The sequence below is a fragment of the Abramis brama genome, assembly GCF_963993115.1.
Source record: "Abramis brama genome assembly, chromosome: 10".
NCBI lineage: Eukaryota > Metazoa > Chordata > Actinopteri > Cypriniformes > Leuciscidae > Abramis > Abramis brama.
In genome coordinates, this window is record NC_139972.1 from 5,297,441 (window position 1) to 5,313,635 (window position 16,195).

The 16,195-nt window shown below is 36.5% G+C and overlaps 1 protein-coding gene across 4 annotated transcripts; it reads left to right on the forward strand.

Annotated features, from left to right (window-relative positions):
• The first annotated feature begins 1,634 nt into the window (after positions 1-1,634).
• LOC311090766 (T-lymphocyte activation antigen CD80-like) lies at positions 1,635-16,062 on the forward strand. 4 transcript variants are annotated; one of them, XM_084126275.1, is made up of 8 exons: positions 1,635-1,721; positions 3,379-3,513; positions 5,022-5,065; positions 8,060-8,380; positions 9,315-9,605; positions 13,487-13,606; positions 13,712-13,751; positions 15,053-16,062. In XM_084126275.1, the coding sequence occupies exons 2-8, from the start codon at positions 3,473-3,475 to the stop codon at positions 15,081-15,083; spliced, it is 888 nt and encodes a 295-aa protein (XP_083982401.1). In that variant the 5' UTR covers positions 1,635-1,721; positions 3,379-3,472; the 3' UTR covers positions 15,084-16,062. The 4 variants fall into 4 exon arrangements, with proteins under 4 accessions (XP_083982401.1, XP_083982403.1, XP_083982404.1 ...); XM_084126277.1 differs by having other exon boundaries at positions 1,652-1,721; positions 13,712-13,755; XM_084126278.1 differs by having other exon boundaries at positions 1,652-1,721; positions 13,712-13,755; positions 15,069-16,062.
• The last annotated feature ends 133 nt before the right edge of the window (positions 16,063-16,195 follow it).

A 16,195-nucleotide genomic window follows, 5' to 3' on the forward strand; every position in this document is an offset into this window, starting at 1 on the left:
AGTGGATCTCTGAGCTGAGTGAGTGAGTGGAGGCGGGGCTCATTTGCATATTCATAGAACCTTGGAACCATTTTCAAGGAAAAAACATTTAAATATGTAATTTTGGGGATCAAAGGTGAGTTTTAAGGGACGTCTCAAACTGTTCTCAAATGCACCAAAGTCTCTCAATATTGAACTCAAACATTTCAGAAAAGCAAATGATCTGAGCTGCTCCACATTTCTGAGTGAACTAACTAACTAACCCTGTTTCTGCAGCTCAAGCAGACGTTTGGTTCGATTCCCAGGAAACGCTTGAACTGATGAACTACTGATGCAATGTAAGTCACTTTGAATAAAAGCATCTCATAAATGCATGAATGTCAGAGTAAAATGCTTAAGCTGTTTCTCTGCTACTGCCAGTACTGTGTGGGAGGATTCATGCAGTTCTTGTGAAGAGACCAGAAGGAGAAGTGTGCCGATGTGTTTGTTTTCATAATTGTAGAAGTCATTCGGTCCGGGTGAGTAAACGTATATAATTATTGCTCAGGTATGTCACGTCACATCACGTCTGTAGTTCATTTCACCTGAAGTCACACACAAACATTTGTTTATTAATGTGGGAATTTCCCAGTGACTTATCTGTAATTCAGTTTACTGAATTATAATATAAAATAACATGTGTTTCCTTCTGGGGACCTTATCTGTCCCAAAGGCTCGATCTCTGCAAAGATAGCACAAAATCTGGTTTTATCTAGTGCTTCATGTGTGTGTTATGTTTCATCATGTTGACAAAGTGATAAAACAAAAATATGTGTAACACTTTTCAATAAGGTAAACATGTTAACATAACCATGAAAAATACAGCAGTCAAAATTTAAAGTGGATCAAAAAAGTTAATCAAAGTTGTCCTAAGACAAGAACGGGTATTGTTAAAAATGCATGTATAGTTTTGATCCACTGATCTAATTTTGAAATGTGCAAATACTAAAATATGAAGTTTTGCTGTGTTTAATGGACCTAACATGAACTAGCAATGAACAGTTGATTCATTTACAAAGATCAATAAATACTGTAACCAATGCATTGCTCATGGTTAGTTAATGCGCTTTAATATTTAACAACATTATTGATCTGCCTGCATTGACACTATTATACGAGAACTGAACTGAGCTGGATCTGGATATATTATATATATATAAATGAACTAAATTAAATGATCTTTTTTACAACAAAACTGAACCATCTGAACTACCTTAAGCTGGACTGTGACGCTATTTTCTTCTAGAAACAAACTTTGTTGCACTATACTCCTGTTATCTCTGTAAAGCTATTGTATAAAGCGCAATATAAATAAAGGTGACTTGACTTTAACTAATGGGACCTTATTGTAAAGTGTTAGCAAAAATATAAAACCAGTTCAGTTTCAGACGCTTTCAAACACATTCTTGCACATCAATCACTTGTTTGCTTTAGTGAAGATTAGAGTTATTTGATGTAGTAATTTAGTGTAGTTTAGCTTAACTTATTTTAGCCTACGCAGCTTATTTCACGTGATTCACATTCTCAGACACTTCTTTGGTTTTTAATTGTGAAACCTTATATTAAGACAGAAACACGATCTGAGGTTTCACACTTTAATGAAGAGCACTTCCTCTTTCTCTCTCTTGCTCAGTCAAAAAGGAACTGTTTAATCGCCGTGTTTCATTTGATCCGAGCGCTGGAGGACAGGCGGCTGAACTTGAGTAAGTGCTCTCTCGTCTCATCATTTCTCTACTCTCACTCTTTCCCTCTTCACACACTTTCACACACACGCGTTGGCCGGTGGCATGTGTGCGGCTGGGTCAGGTTTCTCAGGTTTTTTCTGGATCAGGGCACTGTGTTAAACTGTGTGTGTGTTGTGAAGCGTGTCGGGTGTAATCATTCACACTTATGCTAGTTGAGATGGTGTTTTCTCTTGATTTTCTTCATTTATGTTTGTGTTGTTGTCTGTGATCGACCCACTGAAGCTTTTGTGTCCTTTAAACACTTTCAGTTTAACGTGGATCATTTTTAAAAGCTCTTTGATTTCATTGTAATGTGACAAAACAGTGAAATGGCACAATAAGTGTAGTTTAGTTTAATGGCACCTGCGTTAAAGTAACACAATTAGTTTAGATATGTTTAATTTAGTTTATTTTAGTTCAGCTGCAGTAAATCAAACATGTTTAGTTTAGTTTAGTTTAGTTTAGTTTAGTTTAGTTTAGTTTAGTTTAGTTTAGCTGCAGTAAAGCAAGTACATTTAGTGTAATCTTGTTTACTTTAGTTACCTATCCTCTGGAATAAAATGCCACAACCAGTTAAGTGTAGTTTAGTAAAATTTAGTTTAATAGTTTAAACTAAACTAATAGTTTAGTAACACAATTAGGGGTGAATTTAGGGTGATTGGGACACATTTTGCCATGGAGATGACTTGGAAAAAGTGTCTCAATCAACCCGAATTTACCCCTAGTTTAGTTTAGTAAAATGTAGTTTAGTTTAGATAAGTGTATTTTAGTTTAGTGCTGTCTGTGGTAAAGCTGCATGATTAGTTTAGTTTAGGCTACGTTAGTTAAAACACAAATGGCACAAACAGTCCAGTTTAGTAAAATGTTTAGTTTTTAGGTTAGTTTAGTAAAACGTAGTTTAGTTTAATGCCCTCGGTGGTGAAGTAGCACAATTAGGCTAGTTTAGTTTAGTCAAATTAAATTGGCATAGTAAAATTGCACAACCAGTTTAGTTTAGTTAAGTTAATCTTTAGTTAAAAAAAATAATAATAATTGTTGCCTACAATTTTTAAGTACAATCAACTTGGATGTTTAAGTCATTTCAACTTAAATGACATTAAATTGACTTAAAAATGAGTTTAAACTGGTAAAACTTTGAAAAAAAAGTTGAAATTTGCTTAACTCATTTTAATGAGTTAAAGCAATGTAAAAACAAACATTGTCATAACTTATTGATCACATAATTTTTTACAGTGTGTAGTAAAGCGACACAGTTTAGTTAACTTTAGTTAATACTCTCTCTGGGAAAATGGCACAAACAGTTTCGTTCAGTAAAATGTTTAGTTCAGTTTTTAGGTTAGTTTAGTTTAATGCGCTCTGCAATAAAGCAACATAAGTCATTTTAGTTCAGTGTATTTTAGTTTAGGGGATTCTGTAGTAAAGCAACACAAATAGTTTTGTCCAAAGTACAATTGCACAATCGGTTTCCTTTCTCCCTCTCGTTTGTCCTCGGTCGCTCTCTGCCGTTGGCATTGTTTTGCTGTCTGAGGTGTTTCTGGAGGGTGTGTCTTGTGGGAATTCCCTCTGACAGTATCGATATGAAGATGGGGATGACATCAACTCTCTGTCCCTTTCTCTCTGTGTGTGTGTGTTGTAGGCGTTCTTCCTGTTTCGAGAGTCAGATGAGGAGGACATGAAGAAGCCAGTCTGCTCTCTTTAAGTGTTTCACCCGGTCACTCGCGTCCGTCAGCATGAGTCCACAACGCCCCTGCTTATACACCCACAGATACAGGTACAGCTCTCTCTCTCTCCGTGTGTGTGTGTGTGTGTGTGTGAGAGTGAGTGAGTGTGTGAGTGAGTGAGTGTGAGAGTGAGTGAATGTGAGAGTGTGTGTGAGAGTGAGTGAATGTGAGAGTGTGTGAGTGAGTGTGTGAGAGGTGTGTGTGTGTGAGAGTGTCTGTGTTTGTGTGTGTGTGTATGAGAGTGTCTGTGTTTGTGTTTGTGTGTATGAGAGTGTCTCTGTGTTTGTGTGTATGAGAGTGTCTCTGTGTTTGTGTGTGTGTGTATGAGAGTGTCTCTGTGTTTGTGTTTTTGTGTTTGTGTGTATGAGAGTGTCTCTGTGTTTGTGTTTTTTTTGTGTGTGTGTGTATGAGAGTGTCTCTGTGTTTGTGTTTTTGTGTGTGAGAGTGTGAGAGTGTGTGAGAGGTGAGTGAGAAGTGTGTGAGTGAGTGTGTGCATGATGGTGAGTGTGTGTATGAGAGTGTCTCTGTGTTTGTTTGTTTTTTGTGTGTGTTTGTGTTTGCGAGAAAGAGAGTGTGTGCGTGATTGTGTGTGTGTGTATGAGAGTGTCTCTGTGTTTTTGTGTGTGTGAGAGGGCGTGAATGCGCGTGTGTGTGTGTGTGTGTGTGTGCGTGTGTGTGAGAGCGCGTGAATGTGTGTGTGTGTGTGTGTGTGTGTGTGTGTGTGTGTGGCTAAACTAGTGAAAACGTCTGTCATCGCTAGATAAAGGAGATGTTTAGGTGATGTTAGTCGTTAAACCTGTGAGGGCTCATGAGCTCGAGAGATAAATATCATTAATATAATAGAAAAGTGGAAGTCTAGGAGAAGTCTTCACTATTATAGCTCTCTGTACGTGTGTGTTAGTCGTTTCTCCACCTAAGAGGGAAGTGCTGCTCTTGTGTTCGTGTGTTTGCATGGGTATATTTAGATCAGGAAATCGTTTGCATTAGCCATTTTTCTTATTGCACTGTTCTGTTGTTCTTTGACAGTCCTCTTGTGTTGACTAGCAGGATTTCGTTCATGATCTTTTAATCTTTGCTTTTTCAATGCGCACAGCCGTGAACACATCAGTCTAGACGATCAAACATGTCCGCTTACCAATAGCAGGAGTGCAGATCTCCTGTTTCAGTTCAACATTTACCCGTGTTGACGTTGATCTATGCGTCAATAACGTTGCGTTTGCAGAAAGTGCGTGAAACACTTAATCCACATGATGCATACTAACGACATCCTCTTTAACACACTGATCGTACTAGTGGTGTTATATTATAATGTAGGGTTTACTTATGAGGATGTTAAATGTTGTAGTGTTTGTTTGCTTAGTTACAATACACCTGAACACATGCAAACATCAAGTAAGTGTGTTGTTTTGGGTTAAAGGCCTGGGTTTGCAGTTATTTTTCTTTAAACATTATGAGTCATGGGAATTTTAGAGGAATATGCTAATGCACATGATTGTGAGTAAGTGTGTGTTTTTTGCGTTTTCTCTTATTGTTGTTCTTGCTTGTGTGTTTTTGACAGCTTGGCCCTGGTCATGATCTTGGTGCTGGTAACAGCTGCAACTGGTAAGAGCAACTCCTGATTTATGCCTCGCTTTTGCAGGATCACGTGCACATGTTTAACGGGGTTCAGTGGGACAGTTCGGACACACAACCAGTCAAGTTTTACTGTAGTGATTAGAAAAGGCCTGTTTATTACTGTGATTTGCTGAATGTGTAGAGATTGAAAGAGAAACGTTACGGGGCGATGGATAATGTAGGGATGAGTTACTAGAAGCTGGAGGAGGCGGGGAATGCACCTCCACTAAAAAACATTCAAAGAACGAGGAAGCAAAACTCGGACAGTAAGAAAAGGACTTCTGAACCACTGAAATAAGTCATGTAGAATCACCCTGATTGAAACACACACATCTATACACACACACACACACACACACACACGAATACACACACTCACACTCACAGACACACACACACACACACATACACAAAAAACACAAACACAGAGACACTCTCACACACACACACACACAAACACACACAAAAAACACTTAACACAGAGACACTCTCATACACACTCACCATCACGCTTACACTCACACACACAAAAAAAACACTAACACAGAGACACTCTCATACACACACACACACACACACACACTCACCATCACGCACACACTCACAGACACACACACACACACAAAAAACACAAACACATAGACACTCATACACACACTCACCATCACACACACACTCACACACACACACAAAAAACAAACACAGAGACACTCTCATACACACACACTCACAATCACGCACACACTCTCACACACTCACTCTCACACACACACACACACACACACACACACACACACTCGCTCACTCTCTCACGCACACACTCTCACACACACTCACTCACTCACTCACTCACTCTCTCACACACACACACACACACACTCACAATCACGCACACACTCACACACTCACTCACTCACTCACTCTCAAACACACACACACACACACACACACACAGTGCTGGGTAGTAACTTATTACACATGTAATCTGGATACATAATCAGATTTAAAAAAATGAAGTACTTGTAATTAGATTATATTAGGTTTAAAATACTCGTAATCAGACTACAGTTACTCTTTATTGCTTACATGATCACATGTTATTCTCACTATAGCAGTAAAGTATTCATAATTCACTGATTATCCCTAATACTTCTTATGTACATCAATAAACTCTTCCAGTTTTGTGGAATTTCACACACAGACCAGCGACTAGTCATGTGACGATCACTGAAAACATTTGATCTCCGGATTTACACAAATCATTTCACTTTTAAGAAATGTTTTCTCAACATTGCACTATTGCATATCTAATCAGTTCCGCATTAATTATTATTTGATTTATCTCTCAGTGAGTCATTTAACCATGTATTTCTGTCTCTGGAAGGCTTTTGTCTTTCAACACATTTTTAGATGCAGTGAGGGGATTCCCCAACTTTTTTTTTTCATCTGAATCTATTTAAATATAATATATTTACTTGAATTTCCCCCTGAGATTTCAAGTTAATACGTTAGGTCAACAATAGAATAAAGTCCATAATAATAATGATATTAAGTTGACTGTTCTGACGTCAGGTTAATGGTCACATGACAAAAGATTTTATCATTTGCTTTTATTTTAAAAATATTTATGATTTAATTAATAGCCTTTCACCCACAGTTCTGTCACACACCCCAGTCTGGGAAATCCTGACGTCATGTAATATTTAATGCACTTCATGTTGTTGATGATATTTTCTTTCTCTTTGTGTTTTTAAATCAATATGGTACAAGATTATCCTATTCAACTCATAACAATAAATATAATGATAAACAAAAGTAAACTAAAAGTAGTCAGATCCTTGAATTATGGATTCTGTTACTAACTACAATGATGAACACACACACACACACACACACAATACGTAATATATATTATACATATATATATATTTTAACTACCCATAGTGATTACTGTTGTGCTTGGAAATGATATATATCTTGTATCTGTGTAGTTTTCTGAACAGTATCATAAATTCTAATGCATATTCACAGCAGGGATCAAACTGAATATAACACTGATTTCACTGATTTAAAGCGTAACTCTCGCCAAAATGCGACCTAGGCTCTTTTTTCGTGTAAAAGCATAATTAGGATGGAAACACCACTTTTAAGTTTGACCGTATTTTCGTTTTCGGTCAGATTGCCTTGTGAATGGGAGTGAATGGGGCACGACTATGATAGCATCAAAATCACTATTTTTAAAACACTAAGAAGGCTCGACACAACATGAAACTTTGCTCTCAGTGTCACCAGAGGCTCTACACATGAACTCAAGGCATTTTGTCAGTCAAAAATAGTCGATCTCCGAAAGCGACGTAACAGGGAGGAGAGTAAAGATGGAAAGCTCCATATAAATTCACGGATAATCTGTTGTTTTGTCGTTAGTGAAAATCAATATTGACCTTGTATTTGAAAAAGGATCCTTATATATGAAGCAATACTAAAATTCAGAGTCAGTTCATTCGCATTCGGAGATCGACTATTTTTGACTGACAAAATGCCGGCGGACACAGAGACAGTGAGTTGTTCAAAATCTTTCTTTTTAGTAAACTCTGTGAACACACACACTGTTCTCAATGCTGGAGTTCATGTGTAGAGCCTCTGGTGATACTGAGAGCAAAGTTTCATGTTGTGTCGAGCCTTCTTAGTGTTGTAAAAATAGAGATTTTGATGCTATCATAGTCGTGCCCCATTCACTCCCATTCACAAGGCAATTTGACCGAAAACGAAAATAAGGTCAAACTTAAGCTAATTATGCTTTTAACGAAAGTTTGCCTCGGGTAGATTCACAAAAAGAGCCTAGATTGCATTTTGGCGAGAGTTACGCTTTAAATATACATGTTGCTATTTACACTGAGGTACATTTGCTTTATAATAATCACATGCAGACTGAAATGCTTCTCAAATCTGATCTGTGTGTCCTTCTGTTGTGTGTTTGTGTAGATGCAAGCGGTCCACCGGTGAACATCACTGCTGTTTTGGGTCACACCGCTACATTCAAATGCCCCAATCAGAAGAGCGGGACTGTTACACGCTTGTACATACAGAAAGTTGTTGAAAACAAGGATGATAAATTCATCAACGGTTTTGATTTATCCAGAAAATTGGATGTTTTTCCCGAGTACCAGAACAGAACCAAAGTGAACCAAACAGCCCTCAGCATGGAGATGACAGATGTCTCCGTTTCTGACGAAGGATTGTACAAATGTGTTGTCTTTTACGGCAGAGTGGAGCCTTTCTCAGAGATCTATCTCAAAGTCACAGGTATGGCACAATAAATACAGACCACAGGGTTGGGTTAAGCTCAGAACTGAAGAATCGGCTCAGTTTCAGTTTATGAGTGTGAATTTGAATCTGAATGGCAGAAAGAGAAATTCACATTAATTCAACAACAACAGGATTTTCAAAACGACAAATCATAAATAATTACATCATTAATTTTGACAAATTATGCTCATCTTTTCTCGGATATGTACAATATATTTTATCTCAACTAATGGGATTCACCCTATTTATTTAAACTAAATTAACAGCCATCAATGCAGATTATTGTTTTTAATTTTATTTTAATTTTTAATTTTGCCAAACAATAACCAGAGGGTGTGCATAAAAAAAGAAGATTAATGGTGATTAATGTTTCCATATAATTGTATAAAAAATAATATTGACAAAACAAATTGAGGAAATTAGAGCATTCTGGCTAATTAGTGAATATAGTTGATTTCTGTAAATCCTCCAAATGTTATATATGAGAATATGTTTAGATATGGGTGATTCATACTACAACATAAAATGCATTATTAAAAACTACTTTTGATTTTCTTTTACTTTCTTCCTTTTTTATGCACCCCTTTCGGTACTTAGATTCACATGCACTTCAAATTTTGAGCCATTCTCAGTTCATTTCTGAATGATGCACAACCCTGATAAGCTCCTACATTGTGTGTAATGAATCTGCGGTCATTTGAATACATGTTCGTGTGCGAATATGAGTGTGCATGTCTGTTTTAAGACCATCTCTGGTTTATTTGCGTATGTACATCTGTCTGCGCGCTTGCGTTGGAAACTCACCGCTGCTGAGTAAGCGCTCATGGGAGGCTATTACTGACGTGGGTTTTGAGGAAATGAAACATTGTAGGGGGAACCTCTCCGGATCTCTAAAATGTCACTTATTCCACTGTTCTCTCCCTTTTTAAAGCCAAATACAGCGTTCCCACAATCGAGAAGGAGTGCAGTGAACGTAAGAACGGCGATGGCGCTGCTGGGAAAAGCTGCCAGCTGAGTTGCTCGTCGACGGGAGGTTACCCGCAAAGTGCCGTGAAGTGGGCGGAGCTTAACCCCAGTCTGATGAGTGTCGTTCACAACGAGAGCTCAGGAGATCCGATCTCCGGAACGTGGACCATCAACCAAACCATCACGTACAACTGCGACCATCCAATCAATGTCAGCTGTGCCGTAGATGACGCTGTTTCCCCCACCATCACCATTTGTAAGTGAGCTGGATGTAAATTGCATTCGATTAAAGCTCCAAAAAAACATTTTACAAAAAACCAGCAAGCGATATCCATCATTTCACCGTCTAGGTGAACTATAGACCCGGTATAGTCCGGCTATGAGTAACACACTTCTAGACAAAATAACCTTGAGTTTGGTTACATGTCATTTTTCCCAAAATAACTTGCGAGATGTTTGATATTCCATCATGTAAGCAAAGTCAACAGTGATTACAAGGTGTTCGGTTTCATTTCTTCACTCATTTCATTTCTTTATCTAATTGATGACGAGTCTATTCTTGGGCGATGGTTTAGACGTCTATAAAATTTTCACTGACAGCCCAAATTTTGGCTTGTTTTAGTCTATTAAACGTCTTTTAAACGCAAAATTGCTTGCTGGGACTTTATTTTAAGGAGACGCGCATGCACGTTTCTACATGTACGTACTATAGTATTAGTAATAACAGTAACTAACCCCAAACCAAACCCTAACCGTAACTATAGTAAGTACATGTAGGTAATTAATATTACTCAGTACTTATTTGAGTAAGTACTGTGTAAATACGTCAACCTTAAAATGAAGTGTAACCAAAAAGTCATATTCCAAGTCTTTTGAAGTTTTGTGTGACTGAATTTAGAAATTGTTGATCACAGAAAATCTCGTCTAATAAAATGTAGAGGGGGCATTTCACTCATGCATATTAATTAGGTTATATTGCATGAGTAATGTGGAGTAGAGGGTGACACGGGAGTGGATTTTCAAACCTCTCCCGTCCCAATCCCACGAAAAAACATCCAATCCCGTCCCTATTCCCTCCCACTCCCGTGTTGTTTTTTTGACCGGAATCTGTCAGTTACAGTAAAAAAAAATGCATCACAATAAGTGTATTGTGATTGTCACTAACATTTTAGTAACTAAACTGATTTTTATTAGGTTTAGTGACAACATGTTACAATGTTTACATGGTACAATTTCTGGTAAGCTACGCTTTTTTATTATTTCAATTCAATTCAATTATTGATTTGATATAATATTGACTCATATGGATAAATATTAGGTAGGCTACACAAGATAGGCGTTATTTTTTCTCAAGAAAAAAACAACAACTCACCTAATGCTGTAAACATAGACAGCCCTATCAGCTGGTAGTAGGCTATTATTTAAAGGGTTACTTCAGGATTTAGCATTAAGCTTTGTATTAGTAGAAAACCTGGAGTATTTTCGAATTACCATGCTTTCCACCCTCATATCCCCCTGAGACAAGAGAATTATGTATTTTTTGTCTGGAAAAAATCCTCCGATGACGCAAAAATCGTCATTTTGCGTCATCGGAGGATTTTCTGGCCAGAGGCTAAAGACTACAGCCAGTAGGAGGAGCTGTTCCGCATGTTTTCAGCCCGCCCATAGAGGGATCTCACTCACAGTCACAGAATGTACACACAGTCAGCCGTCTTTCTTTGGAAGCTAAGCTAGCAGGCTATTGTTCTGTGGTCTGTGGACAAAGCTGAATAGTTGGAGAAAGCTGAGTAAGTAGGGGTTACCATCTTCCTTTTCCCGGACTTGTCCGGCGGGCGAGAACGTTCAAAATGTCCGGGATTCAGCTTTTGCGTTCTGCGGTCGCCATTCATTGTTTACATGCACACCTTTTGTTTTAATCTAACTGAATTCATTCCGATTGGTGAATCTGAATGTAGTGTTTACATGAACGCTAAACAACAAGTGATCGGTCGATGTGCGTTTTACCCTTGCTAAGAAAATTCCCGCTCCTCCGTGAGAGATACGAGACCCGGCGCGTCTCAGTAATGACGCCACCGGCCTCGCGCCGTTCTCCCGCGGCCGTCAGCCTCGTCCTGCTCGCCACAGTAAACATGATGAATGAATGGCGACTGTAGAACGCAAAAGCCGAATCCCGGACATTTTGGGCGATCTCTAGAGATCCCTGGCAAATCCCTGGCAAACTCATCACGTAGCCTAAGTTAGCCTTGTTGTTTTCAACTCTTACCGGTAGGCGTGGCCTCCTAAGGCAGCGAAGCAAGTGCATTCTGGGAGTTGTTGTCTTTCATCCACATAAGCCAAAAATATATTTTCTGGCTTTTCTCAGTCTAGAAAGCTCCAAATTCAAAAATTTCTTCACATTTCTTCTACTTAAATGACCTATTTTAAATACACATTCATCTTCCCAGAGGTGAAGTAACCCTTTAAGGTTAAAAATAACTCAAATTAAATATAATGCGTTTTTTTATTATTATAATAACAACTTTATTTAATGATACAAGTAAAAATATAATAAATATGTAATATAGAACACATATTTAGCAAAATACTCTCTATAGCTTTTTTTTTTTCTTGCCACCTACCTGCTATAGCCTATATTATGTTCATTAAATGGCTTTCCTGTGGTAAATCTGACATAATTGTTCTCCAGCTGTGTTATTGACCTCTTCACGCTGATAAAAAACACTGATTGATCGATATTATGTATGAGGAATACATTTCGGTAAGTTGTACTGTATCTTTCAACAGTGTTCATTCGTCTTTATTAACTATTAGCTAGTAGAGATGATCGGTTCACGTGCGCTAGGGATCTGTCACGTAACATTTACAAGCGCCAAAACGGTATTTATTCTTTGAATTTCGTAATAAAATTGACAGAATCTGAGAGCTGAGATTTTTTTATATCATAAAGTAACCTGCTCCGTCTAGTCTGTCGGTCTCCGTGTCCTCTTTGCTTTGTGATTTTTCTGTGCGTGAGAAAATGGATGTAATGTGTGGCGTGAGAGCGTGTGAAAAGCGTGTCTCATGCGTGTGTGGAGCACGTCATTCACTTTACCAGCCACACCAAAGCAAACAGGAGAGCATAAAGAGAAAGGGCAAATATAATTTAGTTCAAAATTTAAATAGAGTTTATTTATAGAAACTGTATATTTGTGTATAAAGTTGGGTATCATAGTTTTATTACGATTCCCGGTCCCGCCCACTCCCGCTGATATTTTTTCCTGTCCCGTCCCAATCCCGTGATTAATAGTGATTTTGTTTCCCATCCCATGAGAGGCTGACATTTTTTCGGGAATCCCGCGGGTCACGGGAATCCCGCGGGATTCCCGAAAAAATGTCAGCCTCTAATGTGGAGTATATAATGTTCATTTTTGGTAAACTTCTCCAGGGCTTTTCCATCTTTTAGATGGCATGGATACCCAAATATGACCATGCTTATGCAAGGGAGAGTATCCTGAAATTTAAAAGGCAGCGATATATTTTATATCAAATTTATTCTAATTACTATATACTATATATACTATACCAAGTTAAAAGATTATTTGAAAAATATTTACATTTTAAGGTTTACTAAAAACAAAAAATCCATTATTTCCCTTATAGGACTGTACTGTTAGATGTATTATCAAATTTTTGTTTATTTATTTAATCTAATTTATGTTTTTATTTATTTTGATTTAGTTGTTATTATTTATATGAATCATTTTTCATTTATTTCTTATTTATTTTAACCCATTTATCTATTTATTTTAATCTTTAACATTTTTTAGATATTATATTATTTATTTCTGTGAATCACTTTTCATTTATTTCTTCTTTATTTGAACCCATTTATCTATTTATTTTAATCTTTTACATTTTTTAGATGTTATTTTATTTATTTATATGAATCACCTTTCATTTATTTCTTATTTATTTGAACTAATTCATCTATTTATTTTAATCTTTTAAATTATTTATTTATTTTTACACAGTTTTTCTCGGACCCCTCAGACCCTCTTGCGGCCCCCAGTTTGAAAACCCCAGTAACAAGTGCGTCACAAATAATTCTTCAAGAGGGAAAAGTCAAAAGATCAAATGTCTTTTCTTGTCTTCTTTCAGGCGAAAAAGAACCTTTCTCAGTTAAGGTGATCGCAGCTATTGTTTTCGTGCTTGTGTTTGTCCTGCTGCTACTTCTTGTCCTCATGGTGATGAAGCTCTGCTGTCGAAGAGGTCGACAAGGTACACAAGAACACACACACTCAATTATTAAGAAACACTAAACTACATTAGCTATTAGACTTCAAATCTTCATCTGAACATGTGTATCGTTTCTCTCTTCCACAGATGATCAACGTGACCCTGAAAATGCTGGCCTTCCATTAACGTAGGTATCTTCACTTTATGTTCTCTTATGTCCTCGCTGTTTTTAATGATGCAATTAAAATGAAAATGTTCTGGAGCTCAGAAAAGCACCGTAGAAATTATGCATACCAGGGTTATTATAGTTAACTAAAACTAAAAAACATAAAATCTTTTGGGTAACTCTTCATTTTACAGTGTAACATATGTACGTACCATAAATTATGCGTAATTACATGCAACTAACCCTCAACCAAAACCCTAATCCTACCCTAACCCTATAGTTAGTACATGTAGTTAATTAGTATCACTCAGTACTTAAATATATAATTACACTGTAACAATGACACCTTAAAATAAAGTGTAAACTAATTAAAATTTTATATGAAAAACTTATTTCAGCTAGTTGCCAAAGGCAATATTTCTCATTTCCATTTAGTAGAACTTATGGAAGCTTGTTTCCGCCACTAAATAAAAAATAATAATAATAATAAATTTATATCTCGCCATTCTGACTTTTTTTCTCGCAATTGCGAGTTTATATCTCGTAATTGCATATTATAAAGTCAGAATTGCGAAATTTAAACTCGTAATTGCGAGAGAAAAAAAGTCAGAATTGCGAAATGTAAACTCGTAATTGCGAGAAAAAAGTCAGAATTGCGAAATTTAAACTCATAATTGTGAGAAAAGGTCAGAATTATGAAATTTAAACTCGTAATTGCGAGACAAAAAGTCAGAATTGCGAAATTTAAACTCATAATTGTGAGAAAAGGTCAGAATTATGAAATTTAAACTCGTAATTGCGAGACAAAAAGTCAGAATTGCGAAATTTAAACTCATAATTGTGAGAAAAGGTCAGAATTATGAAATTTAAACTCGTAATTGCGAGACAAAAAGTCGGAATTTTGAAATAAAAAAAAATTCTTTACTTTTTTTTAAATTCAGTGGCGGAAACGAGTTTCCATAAGAATTTGATGGACTGAAATAATTAGTATAAAAACTAAATAAAAACATAAAAATGATAAAATCAAACAACAAAATTACTAAAACTTTCACTACAATTAAAAATTATAAATACAAATTAAAAATATGAATAAAAAATATAATAGTATAACTATATTCCATGTCTTCTGCAGTCATTTGAAAAGTCATTGACTGAAAATCTTGACATAGTTTTTGCATGGAAAATGAATTCAAAGTAATTCAAATAAAATTATTTCCAGTTGATGATTTTTGTTTTTGGTGAACTGTTGCTTTCAGACATAAGTGATGTCATGTTCCGTTGACGCCAAAAATAACCAATGGAATTCCTGTATTTCTAACTAGCGACTGCCATTCACAGCTCAAGAGTGTCTGAGTCGTGAGGACTAAACATTAAGGAGACGTGACAAGATTTTCCGCCATTGTGGAAGTGCTTCAACTCCTAGACGGACCAAGAGCAGATTGTCCAGCTCAACGTTGCGTCTTTACAGTGGTCAGCAGGTCCTGACAAACATCCCGGCACATTTGAACAAGCTTTTGAGAGTGTCCCCTTCCTTTACCCAGTCGTTCCTTTGGAAAAGCACATCATTTCCTCGGAATCCTGAAGCAGCAGTGGGTTTGTTTTTAACACGGAGGCGTTTCAGCCACAGAAGAGTGATTCATAACGGTGCTTATTAAAAAAATTCTAACATTTACGGGAAAGTTTAATGGCTAAAAATTGCGCACTATTCTCCATAATGTCCTGTATCAACATCTCATAGTATTTCAAACTGTGCCACTTTATTCCAGGGAATGGGAATTGTTAAGTTCAGACTTTGAATGCTGAACTGAAGTAAATAGTCTGATTTAGGCCAGTTGTATGGTTGACAGTTGTTTATGTTCATTTAAGAATATGTTATTGAAATGGTCTTAACACTGTTCATTCTGAAGGGACATTTCATTTGCTTTTAGAAGCTGATTCATTGAAGCTTTATTTTTTTAAAGCCAGTTCTCAAGAGACGAGCTCACTAAACATATTTCATGCAATCATATACTGCAACTGTTACACGATTTGCTGGCCGTTTCCTGTCGCATTACAGTAATATATCTGTTCATGTGTTTGGTACTGACTTTTATTCTTTTCTGCACCACCTCACTGACACTTACTGACATTTATGCAGCGTTCAAAAATACTTGTTATTGTAAAACTGTTCTCAGGGTGAGAGTATTTAAATTTTCTATTAAAATGAAATCTGTTTCTTATGGAAATGTCATATGCACTTTGCTTTCTGACTGCTTGAAATGACCCTTTTTACTGTTTACTCTGTAATTTATAATTAAATTATTCTGTTTCTTAAAAAAGATGAAATAAAAAAAAAAACACTTATTTATTTTCCCTGACTCATTATTTTTCATTATTCATTATTTCACTATTAGCATTTCTGTTTTAACATTTAATCCTTAAAACGCACTAATATCTATTTTCACTAGACATTATTGGAATAACTA

Bases quoted from the DNA above. Each gene is read 5' to 3' on its own strand.
- LOC311090766 (XM_084126275.1), top strand. From the start codon at position 3,473: ATGAGTCCACAACGCCCCTGCTTATACACCCACAGATACAG. The intron at 13,607-13,711 runs GTACACAAGAAC...TCTCTTCCACAG, and splicing joins CTGTCGAAGAGGTCGACAAG to ATGATCAACGTGACCCTGAA. The intron at 13,752-15,052 runs GTAGGTATCTTC...ATTTCTAACTAG, and splicing joins AATGCTGGCCTTCCATTAAC to CGACTGCCATTCACAGCTCA.